Genomic DNA, 24,598 nt, shown 5'->3' with positions numbered 1-24,598 from the left:
TAATTTCACTTGTAATGTAACAAATACTATGGATAATATGGATGGATTATGAAATAAGATGTAGTTGAAAATGTTGACGATAGGAGGGGATGTGGGGGGAAGGCTCGAGATTCGGAGAAATGTAGACGGATAGGTATTTGGTATTGATATAAACTTATATTTGTAAAATCCAATAAAAATGATTTCAAAATAAATGAACAAACAACCATGCAGATAGTTTTTTTAAAAAAAATGAAAAAAGCTTGATTTCTTTTTCTGAAAATATCTTCAGTAGATGCCTAGAGACAAAGAGAAGGGAAGCCTGGTGATTCTCCATCAGGAGGACTTTCCACAGTGCCACCACTGAAAAGGCCCAGCGTCTTGCAGCTGTCCATGACATCTCACATAGGAATGGGACAGAAGGTATGACTATTGATTTCAATGTTCATGCCAACCATATAATATCAGATGTGTCAGCAAATATGGTGTCTAGCCTTCTTTATTCAAGGATGTGGAACCTCAGGCCTGGTGGCCAAATGTGGCCCTCTAGCCCTTTCTACCTGGTTCTCAGGATTCTCCCCAGGTCACTCCCACTCCTCAGACACACTCTTTATCCCTGGGGCCACACCCCTCATTGGTCCTGCTTCCCACCCTCAGCTGTTTTTGCCTGGCTGGAATGTGCCCTTGAACTCTTTTTTTTTTTAAAAAAAAATTAAATTTAATTAGATGTTACCAAAAAAAAAACCATACATAAAAACATTTAGCTACATAATTTTCCAGAATGCAGACTAGAAAAGAAGAAAGATGAAAAATAGAAGAAAGAGACAAAAGAAAGAAGAAGAATGAAGAGAAAAAATACTTTTCATAATCAATAATTCCAAATTCATACTTCAAACATTACAATATATAAATCCTAGTTAAAATATTATAAAAGACTTCCACCGCATTCACCACACGTCTCTTGGTTATCTAATTCACCTTTACATCTGTTCTTCAGTCACTTCCTTTCCTTAAGTTCTTTCATAGTCCATCTAATCTTTGTATTCTCTGTACTCTTCACAAGGTTAGTCTAAGCACAAGCAAACTTTCGTGTTTGATCCCTGTTTGTGTAAATATTCATTTAAGCATTCCCATTGTTTCTGTACCATAGTTTTAGATTTATGCCTTATTATATCCGTCAATTTTGCTAACTCCAGATATTCACTCCAGATTTGCCTTTGAACTCTGATGGTGATCACAGCTAATTTATTAATTGCCTTCTAAACCGTCACCTGAAGGCGATTCACACAGAGGATAATTTGTTGTTGTTGTTTAGTCGTTTAGTCATGTCCGACTCTTCGTGACCCCATGGACCAGACCATGCCAGACACTCCTGTCTTCCACTGCCTCCCGCAGTTTGGTCAGACTCATGTTTGTCGCTTCAAGAACACTGTCCAACCATCTCGTCCTCTGTCGTCCCCTTCTCCTTGTGCCCTCCATCTTTCCCAGCATCAGGGTCTTTTCCAGGGAGTCTTCTCTTCTCATGAGGTGGCCAAAGTATTGGAGCCTCAGCTTCACGATCTGTCCTTCCAGTGAGCACTCAGGGCTGATTTCCTTAAGAATGGAGAGGTTTGATCTTCTTGCAGTCCATGGGACTCTCAAGAGTTTCCTCCAGCACCATAATTCAAAAGCATCAATTCTTCGGCGATCAGCCTTCTTTATGGTCCAGCTTTCACTTCCATACATCACTACTGGGAAAACCATGGCTTTAACTATACGGACCTTTGTTAGTAAGGTGATGTCTCTGCTTTTTAAGATGCTGTCTAGGTTTGCCATCGCCTTTCTCCCAAGGAGCAGGCGTCTTTTAATTTCTTTTAATTTTAGACTTCCGGTTTGGGATCGCGAGCAGCAGGGAGCGCAGAAAAGCCGCTGCGGGCTTTTCTGAGTTTCACGGGGGCTTGGGGGAGACGCAAGGGCACTGCGACCCCCGAAAATCTCAAGGCGGGCGTTCTTGAGGGATAAGCTACCAAGCGGCGTTGGCGGAGTCTCGGAGTTTTTTTCGAGTTTTTTTTTAAAAGCTTGAAGACGACGGGACTGAGAAACGCGAATGGTAAGCTCTGCGGACCCCGTGAAATGATGCCTCTTAGCTCCCACTGATAAGCGACAAATCTCCACAAACTACCTAACAGGACCCCCCAAAATATAAGGAACTTATTAAGGAACTTAATTGCTTAATATCAGGGGGGTTCAAGGCGAAAATAAGTTACTTAAGGAGCCCTACCTGATTTCAGTGCAAAATGGCGCGGGACACCCAGTCGTGAGAGAAAGGAAAGAAAATGGAGAATTACCGGCTATAGAGGAGAGAGAAGAGAAAGTCCTCGACAGTTCCACCAAAACGAGGCAAATGGAATTTAAACGGTGGATGACAACTTAATCAAACACGTGAACCTGCAGAGGCTTTGAACCTTCTTTTGAGAGGAGAAAAAGTTGGAAAAACTGTGAAAGAAATAGGAAAGACACAACGGAGTGGAAGGGAACTTTCTGGAACTACAGGGTCCCTCTGTAAGAGACAGTTTGAGTAAATAATAGATTGGAGTAAAGACCAGAACAAAGACTCTACACCTCTCTAGGCACGTTCTGGATATTTTTTTTTTAACTTCTCTTGCGTTTGGAAGAGTTTAAATAAAGAAGGAGAACTGAGTTAAGAGACGGAAGGACTCTAGAGGGGTAATATAGAAACTTGGAAGGATAAGTTGGATTCTGAAAGAGCCATCTCAGGGTTGAAAAACAATCTGAAATATAAAAGGACAAGCTGGACTTTTGTCCCTGTTAGGAATTATTTGTGCCTATCTTCCCTTTTTGAAATCGGTGGATTATAAACTCAACTACCGACCTAAACTAAAGGGTCGGAGGTTGGAGCAGCTTTCGGAATTTCCCTCCCTCCTCATTCGATAGACAATATTAATGTGGACTTAACTAACAAGTGGCAGAAGAGCCTCAGACCCCGGGACATAAAGTGCAATTAATTTGAACAATTTACATAGTATTATTGAGGCTGGAAATTGGACTTACTCTCCTGGAGTGGACGTAAATATCGGATATAACCAACTAATTAATTTCTTTTTCTGGACTCTAATCTTCACCTCTCTTTTTTTTTATTTTGTGTGTTGTGATTGTAACAACTCATATCTAAGGTGTACTGGTTCATTGGTATATATTGTGTCATAACATTGGACCAAGTGCCTTGCTGTGGTCTGGTTTAGTGAGAAAAGAGAAAAGAGGTTGATAATCCGGGGCATAAAGTAAGATTTGTAGTAGAGGTTAAAAAGAGTAAACCCAGAGGAACAATCGAAGGTAAACTTTAGATTGTGCGCCCTCTAGGGGAGAGGAGATATATTGTGAGTCTTTAGAGAATAACAAAAACAGAGAAGGCAAAATGTCGGGTAAAAATGGAAAGAAAGTAGGGGGAACACCCTCTGAAAGGAAAGTATCCAGACAGGAGGAGATCAAAGATCTGGATATCCTCTGGTTAAAAATCAAAGACGAATTTAGACAAAGGGAGATACATATGGAAAAAAAATTAGAAGAGATAAATGATTCTATAGATAAAAAAATAGAAGGAGTAGTAGGTGAATTATCAATTAGAATCAAAGATCTTTCGGTACGATCAAAAACCCTGGAAGAATCAAATAAAAGGATGCAAAAGGAGATAAGAGACCATAGAAAGGAAACAGAAAAGATTAAAGACGAAATAGGAGAAATGAATAGAAATCAAGATCAGATATTGGACAACTTAGCGATGATTGAAATGAAACAGAAACAATTAAACTTAAAGTTCAGGGGGGTAGGTGAAGAAGTAAATGAAAACATCAGAGAAAAAATGATAATAGAAATTGCTAGATGGTTAAATATGAAAGGGGAGGAGGGGGCATACTCGATCGAGAATGCCTTCAGAATAAAAACTAAAACTAAGCAGTTAAGACTAAAGAATGCACCAGGAGATTGTATAGTTATCTTCAACTCGATAGAAATGAAGAACCTGATCCTAAAAATGAGCTACCAAAAGAGGTTAATTATTGATGGTAAATCAATTATCATATATAAGGAAATACCGATCAGACTCCTACGCAAGAGAGAAGGTTACAGACAGTTGACTAGTGCATTAAAAAAGAATAATATACAATACCGGTGGGAATTCCCTGAGGGGATTTCCTTCTACTATAAGGATAAAAGGTTCAAGATGGCAGAAATTCAGGAGATGAATAAGTTCTTGCGTAGGTATGAAAAAGAGCTAGGAAAAGTAGAAGAAAGATATGAGGTAGCAGGAGGAAAAAGAAAGAAAAATGAGTTGGAGAAAGGGAAAGAGGATAGCGCCAGGGAAGGAGAGTCAGACGACGAAGAAGAGGAGGAGTTAAGTAAGGAAGAGGAAGAGGAAGAACAGGAAGGGTACGAAGAAAGCAAAAACAACTAAAGGCAATTTATTAGCTGGGACTTAACGGGAAAATGGTTAATACAATGAACCTGAAAATATTATCGTGGAATGTGAACGGTTTGAATGAAAAATCCAAAAGGAATAAAATAGTGAATGTGTTGAAAAAGAAAAATTTAGATGTAATCTGTCTTCAAGAGACACATGTAATTAAAAAACACAGACATATTTTGACACAGAACAAACTAGGGGTGGAATTCACGAATTGTATAAATGAAAAGAAAAAAGGTGTGGTGACATATATAAAAGAAAAATGGGAACCTAAACTGATCTGCAAAGATGAAGAAGGTAGGATCTTAGGGGTTCAAATCAATTTCCAGGGAGAAAAAATAAATGTGATAAATGTCTATGCTCCGAATTCGAAGAAATTGGAGTTCTTTGGAAAATTAGAGCAAATACTATTGGAGTTAGAATGCAACAAGATGATAATCTTAGGAGATCTCAATGGGGTAAAGAAACCAGAATTAGATAGATTATCTAACGGGAAAAAAAGGAATCAAGGGAAGCTACCAAAAACATTCGATAAACTAGAGGATAATTTAGACCTAATAGACATTTGGAGACATAAACATGCCCTAGAGAAACAATTTACTTTTTTCTCGGAGGTGCATAAGAGTTGGGGAAGAATCGACCAAGTGTGGATATCAAGAGAGCTCTCAGTGAGAACCATAAAATGTGAAATTCAACCCAGAACATTTTCCGACCATAACTCAATAATCTCGGTTATAAAAGGTAAATCTCAAGGTGAATTTAGATGGAGATTAAATGAATATTTATTGGAGAACGAAGAAGTGGTGGAAAAAGCTAAACTCACCTTAAAAAATTACATGGAGTTAAATCTGAATACAGAAGTAGGGTTAAACACGGTGTGGGACGCCAGTAAGGCGGTGTTAAGAGGGTTCTTCATCCAGCAAAATAGCTATAGGAGGAAGGTCAGAGATAAGAAGAAAGAAGAAATCTTGAAACAGATAGAGGATTGTGAGAGAAAACTAATAAGGAACCCAAAAGATGAACAAAACATACAAATGATAAAAATATTACAAGCACAGTACTCAATGTTGACAAATGAGGAAATAGAATGGAAAATCAAATTAATGAAACAGAAATACTTTGAGTCTGCTAACAAAACGGGTAAATTATTAGCCTGGCAACTTAGGAAAAGACAAAAACAAAGCGTTATAAACAAAATAAGGGTAAATGAGCTGATGATAGAAGACCCAAAAGAAATAAAAGAAAATTTTCTTAAATTCTACGAGAAATTATATAAAAAAGAGCATGAAGACGTAACCCAAATAGAGAAATATTTAGAAAATTATAGTGGGAGGAAAATAACAGAGGAGGAAAGAATCCAATTAAATAATCCCATAAGAACAGAGGAAATTCAAGGGGCAATAAGGAAAATGAAACTGGGGAAAGCCCCGGGGCCGGATGGCCTATCGGCAAAATATTACAAAGTATTTGAAAGCCAATTAACACCAGTGCTAAGTGAGGTAATGAATAACATTCTAAAAGGGGGAAAGGCGCCAGCAACATGGAAGGAAGCTCACATCACAATGATCCTTAAACCAGGTACAGATAGATTAGATATTAAGAACTATAGACCAATTTCCCTTTTGAATAACGATTACAAAATCTTTGCGGAAGTGATGGCAAACAGATTGAAGAAATGTTTAGTAAATATAATACACAAAGATCAGGCTGGCTTCCTTCCAAACAGATTTTTGAAAGATAACATAAGACATACGGTCGACCTTATTGAATATTTAGAGGACAAAAATGAAATCCCCGCGGCACTAATCTTTATAGACGCCGAAAAGGCGTTTGATAACGTCTCTTGGGAATTTCTATTGAAGAGCATGGGAAAAGTCGGATTGGAAGGTGAGTTTATGGAGGGCATAAAATCAATATATTCTATTCAATCTGCTAAATTAATTATAAATAATAATTTAACAAATTCCTTTAAGATCGAAAAGGGCACCAGACAGGGATGCCCCCTGTCACCACTTTTATTTATCATGGCCCTGGAGGTGATCCTAAACAAAATAAGAGTAACACCAGAAATCCGGGGGATTAAAATAGGAACTAAAGAATTTAAGTTAAAAGCATACGCGGACGATTTAATGCTCTCACTAGAAAACCCACAAAGAAGTATGGGCGCCGCGTTGGGAAAGATAGAGGAATTTGGTAAGTTGTCCGGATTTAAATTAAATAAAGTAAAAACTAAAATGCTGACTAAGAATATTAAAAAAGAAGGTTATGAAGAATTGGAAAGGACGCATGGAATAAATGTGGTAAAAAAAGTGAGGTACTTGGGAATTTGGCTAACTACAAAAAATATAAATTTGATCCAGGATAATTATTCGGCCATATGGAAAGAAATAAAGAAAGATCTAGAAACATGGAATAGAGTGAAGCTTTCGTGGAGAGGAAGGATGGCAGCAATAAAAATGAACTTGCTTCCGAGGATGTTATTCTTATTTCAAAATTTACCGGTAATTAGGGGTACTAAATTATTTAAGGAGTGGCAGAGAACCCTCTCGAAATTTATATGGCAGAACAAAAGACCAAGGATTAACTATAAAATCTTAACGGATAGAAAGGAGAGAGGAGGGTTCTCGGTACCCAATCTGAAACTCTACTATGAAGCTGCCAGTCTTTGCTGGATAAAGGATTGGATCACTCTAGAAAATACTGACTTGTTGGATCTGGAGGGGTCCAACAATAGGTTTGGCTGGCACTCCTATTTGTGGCAAGGTAAAGAAAAGATTCATAAGGGATTCTCGAATCATATCATCAGGGGCCCTCTTTTAGAAGTGTGGGAGAGAAACAAAAAACTTTTAGAATGGAAAACACCTTGGTGGCTATCCCCAATGGATATGCTGATAATAAAAAAGGCCAATATGGAGGGTAAAAGATTAACATATGAGGAGTTATTAACAAAGACGGAAAATGGATGGAGGATGAGAACATATGAAGATTTGAAGAACGAGCTTTCGGGTTGGATTCAATACCATCAAATAAATGCGATATGGACAGTGGACAAAAAGATAGGTATGAACGAAAAAAAATCAAAGTTCCAGATAGAGATAATTGAAGGCAAAAATAAAATATTATCAAAAATGTATAATATACTTTTAGAATGGGATACGAAAGATGAGGAAATAAAAGGGGTTATGACAAGGTGGGCTATGGACTTGGGATATAATATAGAATACGACAGATGGTATGAACTATGGTCTAGTGGAATGAAATTCACAGCATGTGTATCACTGAGGGAGAACTTGGAAAAGATGATGTATAGGTGGTACATCACCCCAGCAAAGCTGGGGAAAATGTACAAAACCAGTAATAAGAACTGCTGGAAGTGTAGAACCAAAGAAGGCAATTTCCTCCACATGTGGTGGACATGCGAGGAAATGAAGAAATATTGGGAGCTTATTTATAACGAAATGAAAAAAATATTTAAATATACATTTCCCAAACGCCCAGAAGCATTTCTACTAGGAATTGTGGGGGACGAGATTAAAAAAGAGGACAAAGTGTTATTTCAGTACGCTACGACGGCGGCCAGATTGTTAATAGCCCAAAATTGGAAGAGTCAAAATACCCCAACAATAGAAGAGTGGCAAATAAAATTATTTGAATTTGTAAGTCTAGCAAAATTAACACAAAGAATTAGAAATCAAAAGAAGGCAAAGTTCGTGAATGACTGGAACAAATTCTTGGTGTATATAGAAGGGAAATATAGAAATTTTAAGACTATAGCGGATTTGATATAAATCTCACGATGTGTATATAGATGTGTATATAAATTTAAAAATCAACTGCAGAGAGTTAAATAGCTGATATTAAGAAGCCTGAAACCAGGGGGGAGGGAAGTTAGTAGGGGGTCGAATAGAAAAAAGAAGAGAAAGTCATTTGAAGTTCTAAAGAAACAAAGGAGAGGAACAAGTACTGAAGTGGAGAATCGGAGTAGGTCGCACGGGATTCAGATGTCTAACATTTTTAAGTGTTATTTAAGCGTCATTATCATTATCATTAGTATTAACATTATTATTTTCTCCTTTTTCGGGTATTTTTCTTATGTATTTATACTTATACTTACGTTCCAATTTTGTTCTTCTTTGATTTTTTCCCTTTCCTTTTTCTTTTTCTTTTAACATTGATGTAAATGTAAATGTATAGGTGTGTATGTATGTATGTGTATGAAATTAATAAAGAGATTTAAAAAAAAAAAAAAAAAAAAAAAAAATAATTTCTTTTAATTTTAATTTCTTTTAATTTTAATTTCTTTTAATGAGTTATTCAATCCCCTTCGCCACGGCAAGGCAGTGATCCATGAAGGGGAGAGGATAATTAGAAGCAGTTAAAAATTCAAAACACAACATATACATTTAAAAACTGACAAAAACCGCTGGGAGGAGTGTAGAGAGGAGAAATGTCAAGGTGCGTCTGCAACAGCACAATCGGATGTCTTCATCTGCCCCAGCTGCAACAAAACATGTCTCTCCCAAAACATGTCTCTACAGCCACAGCAGGCGCTGTAACTCTCCACTGGTTCGATTTCAAACTCTGTAGGCATGTGCCAATAGGTAAAGTGTTTGCTAGCCATTTACAGAAAGCTTAGAGTACCAACTCATAATGTATTAACAGGTGGTTTTCTTCCTTTCAAGAAAGAGACATGTGAATTGTTCCCTCAGATCTTCCCTGCCTCTTCTTCCTTATCTTAAGTGACCCAGCTGCCAATGGCTGCCAAGCTTTATGTTCTCATCAGCTGGCCAGACGGAAGCCGTGTTATCAACATTGAAAACATCAAGGAACCACGGAAACCCTTCCACCTCTATGAGGCTGGGGAGCAAGTTTTGGCCCGATGCCCAGGCTTCAGTGGTCTGTACTGGGGAATCGTGGAAGGAATAAGCGGTAAGCAGAACTCACTGTATAGCTACGTTTTTGTAATAACAAACAAACAAACAAACACACTTCCATTAATGGGTGGGTTTTACGGAGGTACTGCCTTGAAAATTTCTTCTATTTGCTCTCCAAGATCTCAGAAGTTCCTCCATTGATCTGCTCAAAGAAGAAAGAACCCCAAAACTTTGAAACTCTTTTTGCTGGTCTTATCAACTTTGAACAGCCCAGGACTCTCAACAGGCCATCCTGTGCCCATAAGGGATCAAAGGATGGCATCCACTAGGGATGCAGGATACATTTGGTTTTAGCAATTTGCAGCATGTGAACCACAGCACAACTAAAATCTGCACTGCTGTTCTCCAGCACAAATAAAGGTAAAGGGACCCCTGACCATTAGGTCCAGACGTGGCCGACTCTGGGGTTGCAGCCCTCATCTCGCTTTATTGGCTGAGGGAGCTGGCGTATAGCTTCCAGGTCATGTGGCCAGCATGACTAAGCCGCTTCTGGCGAACCAGAGCAGCACACGGAAATGCTTTTTACCTTCCCGCCGGAGTGATACCTATTTATCTACTTGCACTTTGACGTGCTTTCGAACTGCTAGGTTGGCAGGAGCAGGGACCGAGCAAGTGGTTCAACCTACACAAATAGGGAACAAAAAATGTGCACATTAAGTGAAAGTGTGCGGAACTGCATGGCAGTGTGCTCAGAGTGTTGGACTTGAACCTGGAAGACCAGAGTTCAAATCCCCACTCAGCCAGGAAGCTCACTGGGTGACTTTGGGCCAGTCCCTGCCTCTCAGCCTAACCTGCTTCACGCCTTGAGTCATCTTGAGTTCCTTGGAGGAAAGGTGGGATGTAAATGTAGTAAATAAAGAACAATAATACAGGTGTTAATATAAATAGCATACAAAATACATTACATCAGGGGGAAATTGCTTGCAAAAATAGATATATTACGGAATATGAGGACAAAAATGCTGATTTTTTAATATTACAAACATGTGCAAACGTGGTGAACTGAGCTTAAGTCTGCAAAAAATGGAGAGATCTCCATCTAAGAGATTTGTGCATCCCGTACATCCACAACACAGCTTGACTAACAACCAGCATTCACTGCAGGCCCAGAAAAGTGTGGCTCCGTCTCCCCGCAATTAATCAAATGTTTTTTGCTTCCCTTAAAATCTGAGTAGAAATTATCCTTGAAGATAACTAGTGTCACAGAGTGATTTAAAATGGTGGTCCTGTACAAATGTACTTGGGAATAAGTCCTGTTAGACCTGGTAGGACTTAAGGTAAAGTTAAAGGAACCCCTGACCATTAGGTCCAGTCACGGACGACTCTGGGGTTGCGGCGCTCATCTCACATTATTGGCTGAGGGAGCCGGTGTACAGCTTCCGGGTCATGTGGCCAGCATGACTAAGCCGCTTCTGGCGAACCAGAGCAGCGCACAAAAACGGCGTTTACCTTCCCGCCGGAGTGGTACCTATTTATCTACTTGCACTTTGACGTGCTTTCAAACTGCTAGGTGGGCAGGAGCAGGGACCAAGCAACGGGAGCTCACCCCATTGCGGGGATTCGAAACACCGACCTTCTGATCGGCAAGCCCTAGGCTCTGTGGTTTAACCCACAGCACCACCCGCGTCCCGGTAGCACTTACTTCCAAGTAAATATTCATTAAAGCTGGGCTGCAGAAGACCAACCATGAACCAGATCAGGAGGTCCTTAGTTCATATCTTGCCACTGCTATGAGCTCACTGAATGGGCCTTTGGAAAACTTCTGTCTCTTGACTGCAGTCTGCTCATCTGCAAAATGGGCAGATTTCATGGCTGTTTTGAGGAATTCTGAAACAATGAATTGATCCAATGAAATCACTGTGCATACTGAATTTCCCATCCTTATAATTCTCCCTGTGCCTTAATCAACCAGAAATCTGCGCCAATGAAGTGAGAAAACCCTCAGAGCAGATTTGGGGATGGGGAGGGCTTGCAGGGTGCACCAGGGCCAGGGGTGGCAATGTGGAGAAAAAGGGGAAGTTTTGTTGGGCAAGCCAGAATTAGGCTCATGCAATGACTTGGAATCAATTCACTGTATATGAATTGCCTTGAGTATTCCAAAGCATTAAGTCAATGGCATGGATTATTGTTGTCAAAATTTTGTATTGGGCAAAGTTGATGACGGTTCTACAGCACAGTGGGATGGATTTGCCTGCAACCCTCGTGGAGGTGAAAAATGAATATTAAAAGGCCTTTCTTCCAACAGAGCATAAATATATCCTGGAGAAAAAGCTACAAGAGGATAAAGAACTGCTGGAGATGCTGGGTAAGCAGAGTCCCTAACTGTGCTTTGTAAGTGCAGCAGGGGCTCAGGGCAGTCCAGTATTAAATTTTCAAAACATAATTCAAAAAGGATCTAAATTAGTATGGTTCCAAAACTTTCTTCTGTATTTCCCCTACCATTCTACACTAATAAATGAGAACAGATATTACACTTGAAAATTGTATCAAAGGGGAGAGATAATTATTGTGAAATGCTTGTAGATGGGGCATCCCTACCTTACTTCCGAGGTGGCCAAAAGACTTTTTTGGCTGTCCTTTATTTCATTCCACAAATCATCCCGGCAGTGATCTTCACTCTGCAGCCTCCCTGGGTGCCTGAACTTCCTCAAAATCCCTATTTTTGGTTGAGCTTCCCTATAAGCATGAGGAGATGTGGAGGCTATCTACCATGTTCCTGACAGTATGAAGGGGAAGGGGAATAGATTCAGTTCCTTCTTATTATTATTATTATTATTATTATTATTATTATTATTATTATTTATAGCCCGCCCATCTGGCTGGATTTCCTCAGCCACTCTTGGCAGCTCCCAACAGAATAAAACTTCAAGCATTAAAAAATTCCCTAAACAGGGACTTAAATGTGGACTTACTGAATTTGCTGTTTTCAAAAGGAATATGTGAACACAGCCTTCAAAATTCAGTGCAATTCTTTGGCCAAGAAATGTCTACAAGGATGCAGGTATTTGGCTAATTTTTGCATATAAATGCACATAGTAGTGAAAGTAATATAAAAAATGCATTTAATTGGAGAAAATGGCTTTGCAGAAATGTGTATATTAAGAGAAGCACACACTAAAATGCTGATGAATTTTCATGAGGACTTCTTTTTTTAAATCACAAACTGAAGTGGAGATATGGAGAACTGAATTTAAGAGTGGGGAAATGAGAAACTGAGAGAAACTAAAACTGGCATCTCTACCTGACAGCTGTGAACTGTTGTTTTTAAAAGAGGAAGTCCTTAGAAGAAAAATCAGCAAGCACCCAACCTTCCCACTTTCCTATGACTGAGATAAACTGGGGAAGATAACTCTTCCTTTGGCTTCTTTTTCATATCAAGAAGTGTGGGCAGCTAGGGAGGCTGCAGAGCTCTAGAGAAATTTCTAATGGAAAGAAAACACACACACACACATAGTGTGATGGTCAGAGTGTTGGACCAGGACCTAGGAGACCGGGGCCATGAAGCTCACTGGGTGACCTTGGGCCAGACACTGTCTCTCAGTTTAACCAACCTCACAGGTTTGTTGTAAGGATAAAAAGACGAGCGAGAGAAGCATGTACCGGTACGCCTTGGAGGAAAGATGGAGTGCAAATGTAATAATCAATAAATGTTCTTCCTGGCCCTTCTCACACATGCTGCTCTGTACTTGTGGAATGCTTGCTGGGCAGCTAGTCCTGCTGCTGCCAGTCTGCACTGACAATATTTAGCTAGATCATCCAGAATGGATCCCGTTCGCAACCAGAGGTACCACTGTACAAGCAAGAATAACACACACAGTGTTATTGTTTGATGCACTTTTCCTGATTTCAGATGATCAGTCAGCAGTGCAGAATCTGGGGCCACCACAGCCAAAGAGGTCCAGAAAGTCCTTTCCCAAGTGGAACCCAGGGAACGGTTTGAAGAAATGCCCAAGTGATAAAGATGTCGAGACCACTGTGGAAGATGAAGAGGCTGATCTCCAGCAAGATCCTGCAACCTCTTCTGGCCTTAGAGAGGTGCGCACCCTTGGTGTCATGATGAGGTCCCATTCCTCTGAACCAGCCACTCCTCACTCTTCTACTCCCTTTCATGTATCACCTTCTTTCCTAACGATATCTTCTGCTGGGGCATTCCCAAGAGGGGCAACGAGGCCAAGCCCAGCAACCAGAGGTAAAACATCTGTTATAATCAAAGAATGGAATGAGGGTGCAACAGGTGTACAGCAAATGTGAGATGATTATGTTCATTTGTATTCCCAGCATATGAGCCCGCTAATTCATATGCCATGTGTTCTGAGTTGTGGGAAATTGCAGTCAAACAAAACTATGCACGAGTGCTAGGTAGTGCATGAGGGAGGTGCAGTGGTCAGCAAACTTTTTCAACAGGGTCCACTGTCCCTCAGACCTTGTGGGAGGCCGGACTATATTTTGGGGGAAAAGAAGAAGAATGAATTCCTATGCCCCACAAATAACCCAGAGATGCGTTTTAAATAAAAGGGCACATTCTACTCATGTAAAAACATGCTGATTCCCGGACCATCTGCGGGCTGGATTTAGAAGGCGATTGGGCTGGATCCGGCCCCCAGGCCTTAGTTTGCCTACCCATGAGCTAAGGCAATAGAGTTGAAGTCCTAGGCTCAGCTAGGTCACTCTCCCTTTTCTCCAATAAGGGAGGAAGTGAAGACTTCTTCCTGTTACCTCTCACTCCATGCCATGTAACTGATCAAGGAAGACGTGCTCCATGCTTAGAGCATGTGTTTGAAGGTACACTAGTGGCCAAAATTGTGGGAACCTTTTGGGGAAAGTGTATGTCTGAGGTTTGATGGCTCATAACAGCTGATAGTATAGTAAAAGCTATGGTTTTACATATAGTAAAAGCTATGGTTTTACATATAGTAAAAGCTATGGTTTTACATATAGTAAAAGCTATGGTTTTATAGTAAAAGCTATGGTTTATAGTAAAAGCTATGGTTTATAGTAAAAGCTATGGTTTTCCCAGTAGTGATGTATGGAAGTGAGAGCTGGACCATAAAGAAGGCTGATCGCCGAAGAATTGATGCTTTTGAATTATGGTGCTGGAGGAGACTCTTGAGAGTCCCATGGACTGCAAGAAGATCAAACCTCTCCATTCTGAAGGAAATCAGCCCTGAGTGCTCACTGGAAGGACAGATCCTGAAGCTGAGACTCCAATACTTTGGCCACCTCATGAGAAGAGAAGACTCCCTGGAAAAGACCCTGATGTTGGGAAAGATGGAGGGCACAAGGAGAAGGGGACAACAGAGGACGAGATGGTTGGATGGTGTTCTTGAAGCTACCAGCATGAGTTTGACCAAACTGCGGGAGGCAGTGGAGGACAGAAGTGCCTGGCGTGCTCTGGTCCAGGGGGTCACGAAGAGTCGGACACGACTAAACGACTAAACAACAACAACAACAGCTGATGGGCTCTCTAAACACTCCTGCTCATTGGCTACATTCGAATGAAATCAATCACCCTAAGCAAGTTGTGCTTCCTTTTTCTGGTTATTTGGCTATAACTTTTGATAGAATACAGATAATTGAACAAACTTTGTTGCATTACATTCTTCAATAAATTATCTTTCCATTGGTTTACAATTTTATGGTACTACTCTAAATGTAGTGGTGTTATGAGCCATCAAACCTCAGAAATACACCCAAAAGGTTTCCACAATAGTGTACTGCCTGTGTTTTCCTTGCTGCTGCTTGGATAAATTCATGAATCTGACCTTTGGCATGCTTTGTATGTGAAGTTTTTAAACTTACTTCGCAGTGTGGTCTGTTCATTTTAAGCGGGTTAGAAGAAGAGGAGCGCTTTTTGCAAGTGGACTGATTGGGATAAAAAGATTTAACAGCCTACATTCCTAACACTTCACAGTGCTGCTTAACTTTTAAGTGTTTAAACTCTGCTACTGGAGGCTCTCTCCTGCTGGAGAGTGAGTTTAATCCCACGTTTTGAATACTGATTCTTTTGCTATTCGCCCCACACGCATGGGTCACAAGGATCATATATTTTCCTCCCACATGAGTTGCATACAGAATTTCCTCCCATGCAAGGGCTTCCTTCCCCAATGTGAAGGAGGAAACCCAACACATACAAAGGAATGACCTTGTGGCTCTTCTCCCTCCATTGAAATGACTGATAAATTGTGGGTTTGAGGGGCTTCCTGTGAGCATAGAAGCATATATGAGGTTCCTGAGCATGAAGATGCGTTTGTCATTATTGAAAGATCTACAATGACACCCAGTACGTTTCCGAGCACAATTCAAAGTGTTGGTGCTGACCTTTAAAGCCCTAAAGGGCCTCAGTCCAGTATACCTGAAGGAGCGTCTCCACCCCCATCATTCTGCCTGGACACTGAGGTCCAGAGCCGAGGGCCTTCTGGCAGTTCCCTCACTGCAAGAAGCCAAGTTACAGGGAACCAGGCAGAGGGCCTTCTCGGGAGTGGCACCCGCCCTGTGGAATGCCCTCCCACCAGATGTCAAAGAGAAGAATAACTACCAGAATTTTAGAAGACATCTGAAGGCAGCCCTGTTTAGGGAAGCTTTTAATGTTTAACAGACCACTGTATTTAAATACTTTGTTGGAAGCCACCCAGGGTGGCTGGGGAGACCCAGCCAGATGGGCAGGGTTTAAATAAATTATTATTATTATTATTATTATTATTATTATTATTATTATTATATTGAATTACATTTGGAGCTGACTCTACAGTAACATTAGACTGGATCTTCTCCTCAGTATCTCTGCCAAAAAAATCAGAAAATCACACATCAAAACGGGGAACTAAAATGCTGTTGAATCCTTAGAAGACCATCACTTTAATGTAGTGGTCATAAATGTATCTGAAGAAGTGTGCATGCACACGAAAGCTCATACCAAGAACTAACTTAGTTGGTCTTTAAGGTGCTACTGGAAGGAAAAATTTTTTTTTGTTTTGACTATGGCAGACCAACACGGCTACCTATCTGTAACTGGATAAATGTATTGGTTGTACTTAGAACAACAAAGGGGGTTTCATCTGCCATGTTTAATTTTACATAATCTTTCCTTAGCCTATCTTCTTTTTTAGATTACACTAACATGGCAACTAGGAGGAGGTCTGGTGATCCTCTGGCCCAATGTCAGAAACATATCTTCATAAACAGGTAATGTATCCCCCCTCCCACCCCAAAACCCCCAAATTGTACAAATGTGTCATGGTATACGGATCAAGCATTTTCATTTACATTAGGAGTAGGGGTTGGGGAGAAGTTCAGCTGGGTTCACGTTTACAGGCCAACCTATGTAATCCACATTTTCTGAAACTATACGTAAACCGAAACACAGCTGTCAGGGAATCAGGAGCAGGAGCACTGGGGAGAGAGGCTTGGGAGAGCGAAGGGGAAGAATCCGAGGGCAGCGTAGGGGAGTATGACAGTGGCCCGAGAGATTCCATGAGCTTCTCCAGCGAATCAGAAGATTCCCAGAAGGGGGCGCTGATGGTCAGGGCAAGGGGGGTCCCAGGGGGGACGCACCAGAAACAAGGAGCCAGAGGGGAACCCCAAAGCAGCAGTGGAGAATCGGGACCAGTTTCCCCACCAGAGCGTAGTGGGGGGGAAGAGTCACATGTGTCAGGGCCAGCGTCTCCTCCGGAGGGGAGGGAGAGTAAGTCAGGGCTGACCACGCCTCCATCGGAGAGTGGGGGAATGGAGGGGAGGTCAGTTGCAGCTAGCCCACCCGAAGGGGGAAGCAGTGACAGCAGCAGTGAAACGGTTAGGAGGAAAACTGCTGGCTGGGCGCGCGCGCCAAGTTCAAATGTACAGGCGCGCGGGACAGCAGGAGACCCGGATGGGGAACCAGCTCCTAAAGCCCGCCGGAGGGAGGGAGAAGGCTCAGGGGAATCAGCATCAGAAGAGGCTAGGAAGGGCGAGACCCCGGCGGGCAGGCGGACCCAGAGGAGGAAGGAGCAGCGGAAAAGGTGGAGCAAGGCGAGGGTCTTAAATTGGTGTACAGGGGGAGGAGATTCAGAAGGGTCATCAGCGGTCTGACAGTTGAGACGTGGGGCTGCGCGCTGCGGCTCTGGAAGTGAAACTGAACTTCAATAAAGTCTTTTGTATTTAACAACAAAGCAGCGTTGGTCCTTTGTGAGCTGGGACCTTGGGCAGCCTTGACAACAGCCATCCTTTGAAATTTGCACTTCTCTGAATTTTGCAGTGCCGTTCTCCGTCCAAGTACAAAAATGCATATAGTAGAGTAAAGTGTACCTAAAAATGCATATATTAATGAAAGAACACAAAAATGCATTGTATAAGGGAAAACTGCTTTGAAGGAATGTATCTATTAGGCAAATTTTGCAAAGAAATGTGGAAACATTAACAGAGGAGAAATGAGAATCCAAAACTGACATTTTCACCCATCCCTAATTAGGAGTGCAATTCAGTTCTTGTCAAAGTGTTAAGAGGATTTTAAGTTGAGCGGTGAATGTGCATAATCACCAGCCATTGTGCACATTCACCAGCCCTCGTGGAGAATGTGCGCATAATCCTCCCATGGAGAGGTAATTGTGCACATTTCCTGGTCAATATACACAAACAGGCCTTGGAGGATGTGCATATGGTGAATGGATTTTGTTTACACTTGGGAGAAGAAGAATATTTTGCTCAGCTAGAGATGAAAGCAGGTGAGCTGCATAATGTGCAGGAGGGTTGGGCTAAGACACAATTGGGGAACCTCAGACCCAGAAGCTGAAAGTGGTGCTGGGAGCCACTGTTAGGCCCCTGAGAGTTTCCCTAGGCCCCACACCCTTCCCAGGCCACATACCCTTCTCGCTCTGTTATGCAGCCTCCTTGGGTGTTTCTGACTGCTTGTAATGTATTAATAGAATCTGATATAATGTCTCGTGCATGTCTGGATGGAGGAAAGATGTGTGTGTGTGTGTGTGTGTGTGTGTGTAGACACTAACCAAAAAGGGGAAAAAAAACATTTGCTTTTCTGCCCAAGTTTGCCTCCAGTTGCACCCATCAGTGTCAGCACTTCACACACACAAAATGAAACAAAACCGTATAATCTTCTCTTGGTCTAAAGATAGTAGGTTGTTGCTGTTTTTTAATGAACTCTGGAGTTACTTGTTTCAGCTATCTGTTTGTTCTTCTAGCTGTGACAAGTCAAAGGACACCAATTCTCTGGAAATGGATGGCTTTGAGGTGGCTCAGAAAGTCTTCAGTGCTTGTGAAATGGAAAGGTAATCTGGCAGGGAAGAGACCCATCTGCCCCTAATTGCATTTCTAGCATCTTGCCGGAATATAATGGGATATAGATTAGACATGCCTGGAAACCTAATAGCAATTTTCAGGCCCACAAACTCACCTGGCTTTTCCATTGGATGGATTCTTGCTGGAGTGTCCAGCATTGCTAGTGATGGCAGAGAAGTGAAATATTTCAGAATCACATACCAGCCACTTACCAGGTGGGTTCCTAACCCAAATGCTATTGTTTTCCTTCTGGATAGAACTACATAGGGCAGTTCCAGCAGTGGACTGTGACACCCCTATGTTTAATCCTTCATAACGCTTAGGCCAGGGTTGAGTAACCCTTTTCAATCTCAGGGTCAAATCCTCGGCAATTTCTCACAACATTCAGAACTGCTGTGCTGCAGTACAGGCTGAAAAAGTCAATCGGGCCACACACCAGTAATTAAAGGTCTGGTATAAAAATGTCAGCAGCTGAAATTTTCCTCATAATTGTATTTCCAGATTAGAACAGGCTTGCCCAGTTTAATTTCTCCCAGCCACACAGCTCTAAAGATGAAAATGTGCCATTTGCTTTCTTACTATCCCTGTACTTCTTGCTGCAAGCTACTCCTTTTTTGAAAAAATAATTTTTATTAACTGGCCAATCACATCAAATTAAATCACATCACATAAATTCCGAATTACAAAGCCAAATTTTGAATTTTGTTGGGGGGACCCATACTTCAAGATCCAAAGGGGGATTCTAATCATCTTCTTGCTACTGCGTTAATGTCCAAATCAGTCCCAATCAGTCCAAACAGAGTTCATAATTCTATCCAGTCTTATCTTGCTGTTTCCACATCGTATTTTGTTCATATAATTTCTCTTTTTTCTTTATGATCTCTTCTGATAATCTCCTTAAGCAGATAAGCACAAATATAATAATCCTGTGTGAATTTCCCGTTCTTCCAATCCAAGTCCAGATGGTTTCCATATATCATCTCCTTCATAGATAACATCGCTCTTTCCATCATAATTTTACGAAGTTGTCGCTCTTAAGTCCCACTGAGGAGTTTAATCCATGATATATAAACAGCTTTGTTTCTCTTTTTCTCCTCCCAGACTCAAGACCTCCGACAGAGCTTCCCAAAATGGCGACGGCATTTTTCACTGCGTCATTCCAAAACTCTTATGCCTTCCAGATTCGTCTTGAAACATTGCTTTGGTTCGAAAGTTTATCTCCACACAGCCTTAAATCCACAGCTTAAGTCCTTAAAACGACATTTCTGACTCATTCAGGGAGGGGATTCTTGTTTAATCACATAAAAAGAAAGGAAAGCTTTTTTCCCCCTCCCCCCTCAGTCATTTGCCGTACCATATCTTGACGTATCTTCTCATGTTTTATTCTTGTCTTGTTTTATCAGAGATCTCTTCTGTCAGCAGTCTTTACTCCCCCTCCTTCCTTGAAGTATGTGCAATTCATCTCGTCCAAATTGTTTCTTTTGAAGTTCTTGCAGCTAGTGGCGCGAATCAGAGACGGCGTCCAGGAGTGCCGAAATCCCACAGGCGGGCTTTGTGCCTAGTGCCCCCATCCCCACAAATTTGGGGGTGGTATAGGGCACAGCAGGCAAGGGCCGGCCCCCCCACAATCCTGGGGGGGTTAAGGAGGCTAATTACCCCCATCATAGCCTCCAAATTACCTCGTGTGGGTCGGAGAGATGTTATTGTCAGCCATCTTCTGATGCACCCCCTAGTGGCCCCCTGCTGCAAGCTGCTCCTGTTAGAAGAGAGCAAATCTCTTCAGCAAGGAAAATACAGGAAATGCCTCATGTTCCTTCCTTCTGACTGCTTAGTAGCAGCGAGTGTGACTACGTATCATTCACAACAGCAGCACCTTCATATCTGCCTAATTAGCCGGAGAAGGTTGCCACCTCATTTTGTTTCCTAACTTTCTTTATATTTCATAATTTACTTATGTATTTCATTAAATTTATACACCGCTTGATTATAAAGAAACCTCAATGAGGTTTACAAAAAGATAAAACACGAAAATCAATTAAAAAATCACAACCATACTTTAAAACAGATGCACGTTAAAATACCGAAACAATAAATTTACCTCAACTTTCTAAGCATCTGGGTAGGCTTGTCTAAACAAGAATGTTTTTAACAGGCACTGAAAAGAGTACAAGTTACAGGTAGGTAGCCGTGTTGGTCTGCCGTAGTTGAAACAAAATAAAAAAATTCCTTCCAGTAGCGCCTTAGAGACCAACTAAGTTTGCTATTGGTATGAGCTTTCATGTGCATGTATCTGAAGAAGTGTGGATGCACACAAAAGCTCATACCAATAACAAACTTGTTGTTGTTTAGTTGTTTAGTTGTTTAGTCGTGTTTGGCTCTTTGTGACCCCCTGGACCAGAGCACGCCAGGCACTCCTGTCTTCCAATGCCTCCTGCAGTTTGGTCAAACTCATGCTGGTAGCTCCGAGAACACTGTCCAACCATCTCGTCCTCTGTCGTCCCTTTCTCCTTGGGCCCTCCATCTTTCCCAACATCAGGGTCTTTTCCAGGCAGTCTTCTCTTCTCATGAGGTGGCCAAAGTATTGGAGTCTCAGCTTCAGGATCCGTCCTTCCAGTGAGCACTCAGGGCTGATTTCCTTCAGAATGGAGAGGTTTGATCTTCTTGCAGTCCATGGGACTCTCAAGAGTCTCCTCCAGCACCATAATTCAAAAGCATCAATTCTTTGGCGATTTAGTTGGTCTCTAAGGTGCTACTGGAAAGAATTTTTTTATTTTGAAAAGAGTACAGTGAAGGTGAATGCTTGATCTCAATAGGCAGGGAGTTTCAACGTGCAGGTGCTGCCACATTAAATGACTGAGTTTTTATACATGAGGAAAGGGTATTATGTAGCATGTGTAGTGGTGCCAATTCCGTTTATCAAGGTGGTTGAGTGGGCGCATGTGGGGTAAGGTGATATATAATTGACTTCCCCCTTTTTGTTAAAGAAAGCTAAGGTTCTAGACCTCCAGCTGGAGGTGGTGGGGGGAGGGAATGATTGTGAAGATGAACTAGAAAGTGTTCAAAGTTCTACCCCAACATGAACTTCCTTCACCTTTAGTTCACCTGGCAATTATGGGGACTACTTCCAGGAGTAGCTCTGAGGATTTCACACTACATCCAACTGAACTAGTTCATTTCAGACATCTAGAGGGCACACGGTTCAGTAAAGCTAACTTAGATGGCTTGACAAAAAGAGAAAGAGAGAGAGAGATGTTTTTGGACAATGGATCTGTCCATAGCTATTAGTGATGACAGCTGAATGGAACCTCCATTAGAAGCAAAATGTCACATTGTGTACCAGGTGCTGAGGACTGGAGACAAAGAATAAGAAAAGGCTGTCATGTTCATTCCCTGCCTGTGAGTGCCCCAGACATCTGATGTTCTAAATTGATGTTCTAAAGGGAGTGCTAGACTGGAGGTCCTTTATCTGATTAATCAAGGCAGTTCTTAAGTGCTAAAAAGAGTTTGTTGCTATTGCTGCTACTGTTGTTGTTGTTTAGTCATTTAGTCGTGTCTGGCTCTTCGTGACCCCATGGACCAGAGCACACCAAGCACTCCTGTCTTCCACTGCCTCCCGCAGTTTGGTCTGATAGCTTCATCATCCATGAATTTGTCTACCCTCCTATCCCCCCTTTTTAAAGCCATCCATGTTGTTGCTTGACTCCTCTAGGGAAGAAAAGATCGAGCATCTTGAACAAATGGTCCTCAGCCTCCAGAGAGAAGTCCTCTCCTTGAAGCGGAAAGTGCAGTACCTGGAGGCCTCCTCCTTTAAGGAGCAAGAGCCCGCACGCCATCCCTGCGAGGCGTCCGAACTCTTCAACGGGTACACCAGGGGGCAACTCAAAGAGGCCATCCGGTTTGACCAGAAGATCAGCACCGCTTGCAAAACACTCCTCTACAAGCTCTTCAGTTCTGACTATATACAGAGCCATTCCATCACGGGGAGGCGAGGAAACACCTTCCGGGAGGCTAAGCCCATGATGGACGAGAGGTGCATCAAAATCATCAGGGTTTTGCTGAAGCAGAAGTTTGGGGACCATCTGAGTGACACGGTGATCACGGAGAAGATCCAGAACGTGCAGAAAGCTCTGAGGCAGAAATTCAAGACGGAATGTCTCTGAGATGCGCCATCCCATCTATAGATGAGATGGGGGTTCCCTGCTACATTATCATCAGCGTTGATCGGGGCCTTGGAGATGAAAGACGCCTACTGTTGACACCCCAGATTTTTGCTGGCTGATCTTGAAAGCCTTTCTGAAGCTGAAGCTGCTACCATCCTGTCATTGGGAATACGGATCCATTGGTTACCCTACGCAGAAGTGGAGCGAAGAGCTGTGAAGCAGGCAGTTTGCCATACACACCAGCTCATAAACTGATTTCCATATGCTAGGAGACAGATGAGATGTTAGGAAGCAGGACACCACGTGAAACTCAGCTGGTCATAAAGTGATATCCACATGCTGGGAGCCAGATGAGACTGGAACCTCTTATAGAACAGCAATACAGTCCCAAACAATCTTTTCTAGGAATAAGGTCCATTGAACTCAGTGGGTCTTCTGAGTGGATAGGCATAGGATTATGCTTTCATTGATTTTGGATTGTGTTCATTGTTTTTGTTTGCACTACCAAATTAGCATTCTGCCTTCTCACTCTATATGTCTTTTCTCTCTCTCTCTCTTGCCTTCTCCATATTAAATGGCTCATAAATTTTCTATTTTATGTTGTTTTTTCTGTGTGTGTATGCAAAACAAGAGCCCATTTATTATGGAGGCCTCAAAGAGCAATACAGTTTTTTTTAATACCATGAGTACAGCCTGTTCAGTAATTTTTATTTCTCCCCCCCCCCCCCCGTAGGAGCAAATGGCAGCCATTCATTTATATGACAGGAAGTATAGAGGTGCACACAGAAAGCTCAATGGGTGGGGCTGGATGTGCTCCCTACCTCTGGAGAGATGCAGTACGTGGGATGAAGAACAGGGCTGCCTCTGCACTTGTGTGGTTAGGGATTTTAAAATTACATGTATATCCAATCTTTTCCTCCAAGGAGCTCTCCTTCTCCCCATTTAACCCTCACAACAACCGTGTGAGGTAGGTTAGGTTGCGAGGCAGTGACTGGCTCAAAGTCACCCAGTGAACTTTATGCCCAAGTGGGGATTTGAATCTTGGCCTCCCAGGTCTTCGTCTGACACTCTAACTGCAACACCCCACTAGCTCCCTGGTTGTGGCAGGGAGTGGAAAACCTTAGCTCCGAATGTCAGTGTGGTGTAGTGGTTAAGAGCAGTGGACTCGTAATCTGGGGAACCGGGTTCGCGTCCTCGCTCCTCCACATGCAGCTGCTGGGTGACCTTGGGCTAGTCACACTTCTCCGAAGTCTCTCACACTTCTCCGAAGTCTCTCGGCCCCACTCACTTGTTTGTTGTGGGGGAGGAAGGGAAAGGAGAATGTTAGCCACTTTGAGACTCCTTCGGGTAGCGATAAAGCGGGACATCAAATCCAAACTCTTCTTCTTCTTCTTCAAATGTGACCCTGCAGGCAGCTGTGTATCATGAGATCCTGGTGCCTGGGGTCGGTGCAAGCAGGCCAGAGGGTGGGACACGGAGAATGGAGGGTGAAGGATCCAGCCGCAGCACCCCAGCCCTCGCAGTCGACACACCCAGAGCGACCCTGCCCTGCAAGGAGCCAAGCGGGCCATGCTGCACCGCCAGCCAGCCCGTGCCCGGGGGAGCTCAGTCAGCCAACCCAGCACTTGGCGGGTGTGAACCAGGTGCTCCCAGCACAGCATGGTTAAAATCGGTGGACCATACTATATTATTATACGCAACAACAGCAGCAATGATTCTTTTAGCCCAGAAGTGGAAACAGCAAGAAACTCTGACAGTAGAAGAATGGCAGAACATGATTGAATATACAGAGCTAGCAA

General features: G+C 42.3%; 1 protein-coding gene and 1 long non-coding RNA gene across 3 annotated transcripts in view; one reads left to right on the top strand and one right to left on the bottom strand.

Moving 5' to 3' along the window:
- Positions 1–24,598, bottom strand: part of LOC310764907 — a 72,636-nt gene that overhangs the window by 643 nt on the left and 47,395 nt on the right. The window lies entirely within an intron of this gene.
- LOC310764642 (uncharacterized protein) lies at positions 270–23,377 on the top strand. Of its 2 annotated transcripts, XM_083618989.1 has the most exons (7): positions 270–402; positions 9,179–9,367; positions 11,618–11,677; positions 13,223–13,561; positions 16,479–16,554; positions 18,543–18,629; positions 22,349–23,377. In XM_083618989.1, exons 2-7 carry the CDS (start codon positions 9,193–9,195, stop codon positions 22,797–22,799), a joined length of 1,188 nt encoding a protein of 395 aa, XP_083475115.1. In that variant the 5' UTR covers positions 270–402; positions 9,179–9,192; the 3' UTR covers positions 22,800–23,377. The 2 variants fall into 2 exon arrangements, with proteins under 2 accessions (XP_083475115.1, XP_083475116.1); XM_083618990.1 differs by lacking the exon at positions 9,179–9,367.

Source organism: Podarcis filfolensis (genome assembly GCF_964270895.1).
Source record: "Podarcis filfolensis genome assembly, chromosome: 6".
NCBI lineage: Eukaryota > Metazoa > Chordata > Lepidosauria > Squamata > Lacertidae > Podarcis > Podarcis filfolensis.
This window is presented reverse-complemented; position numbering and strand designations above follow the sequence as displayed.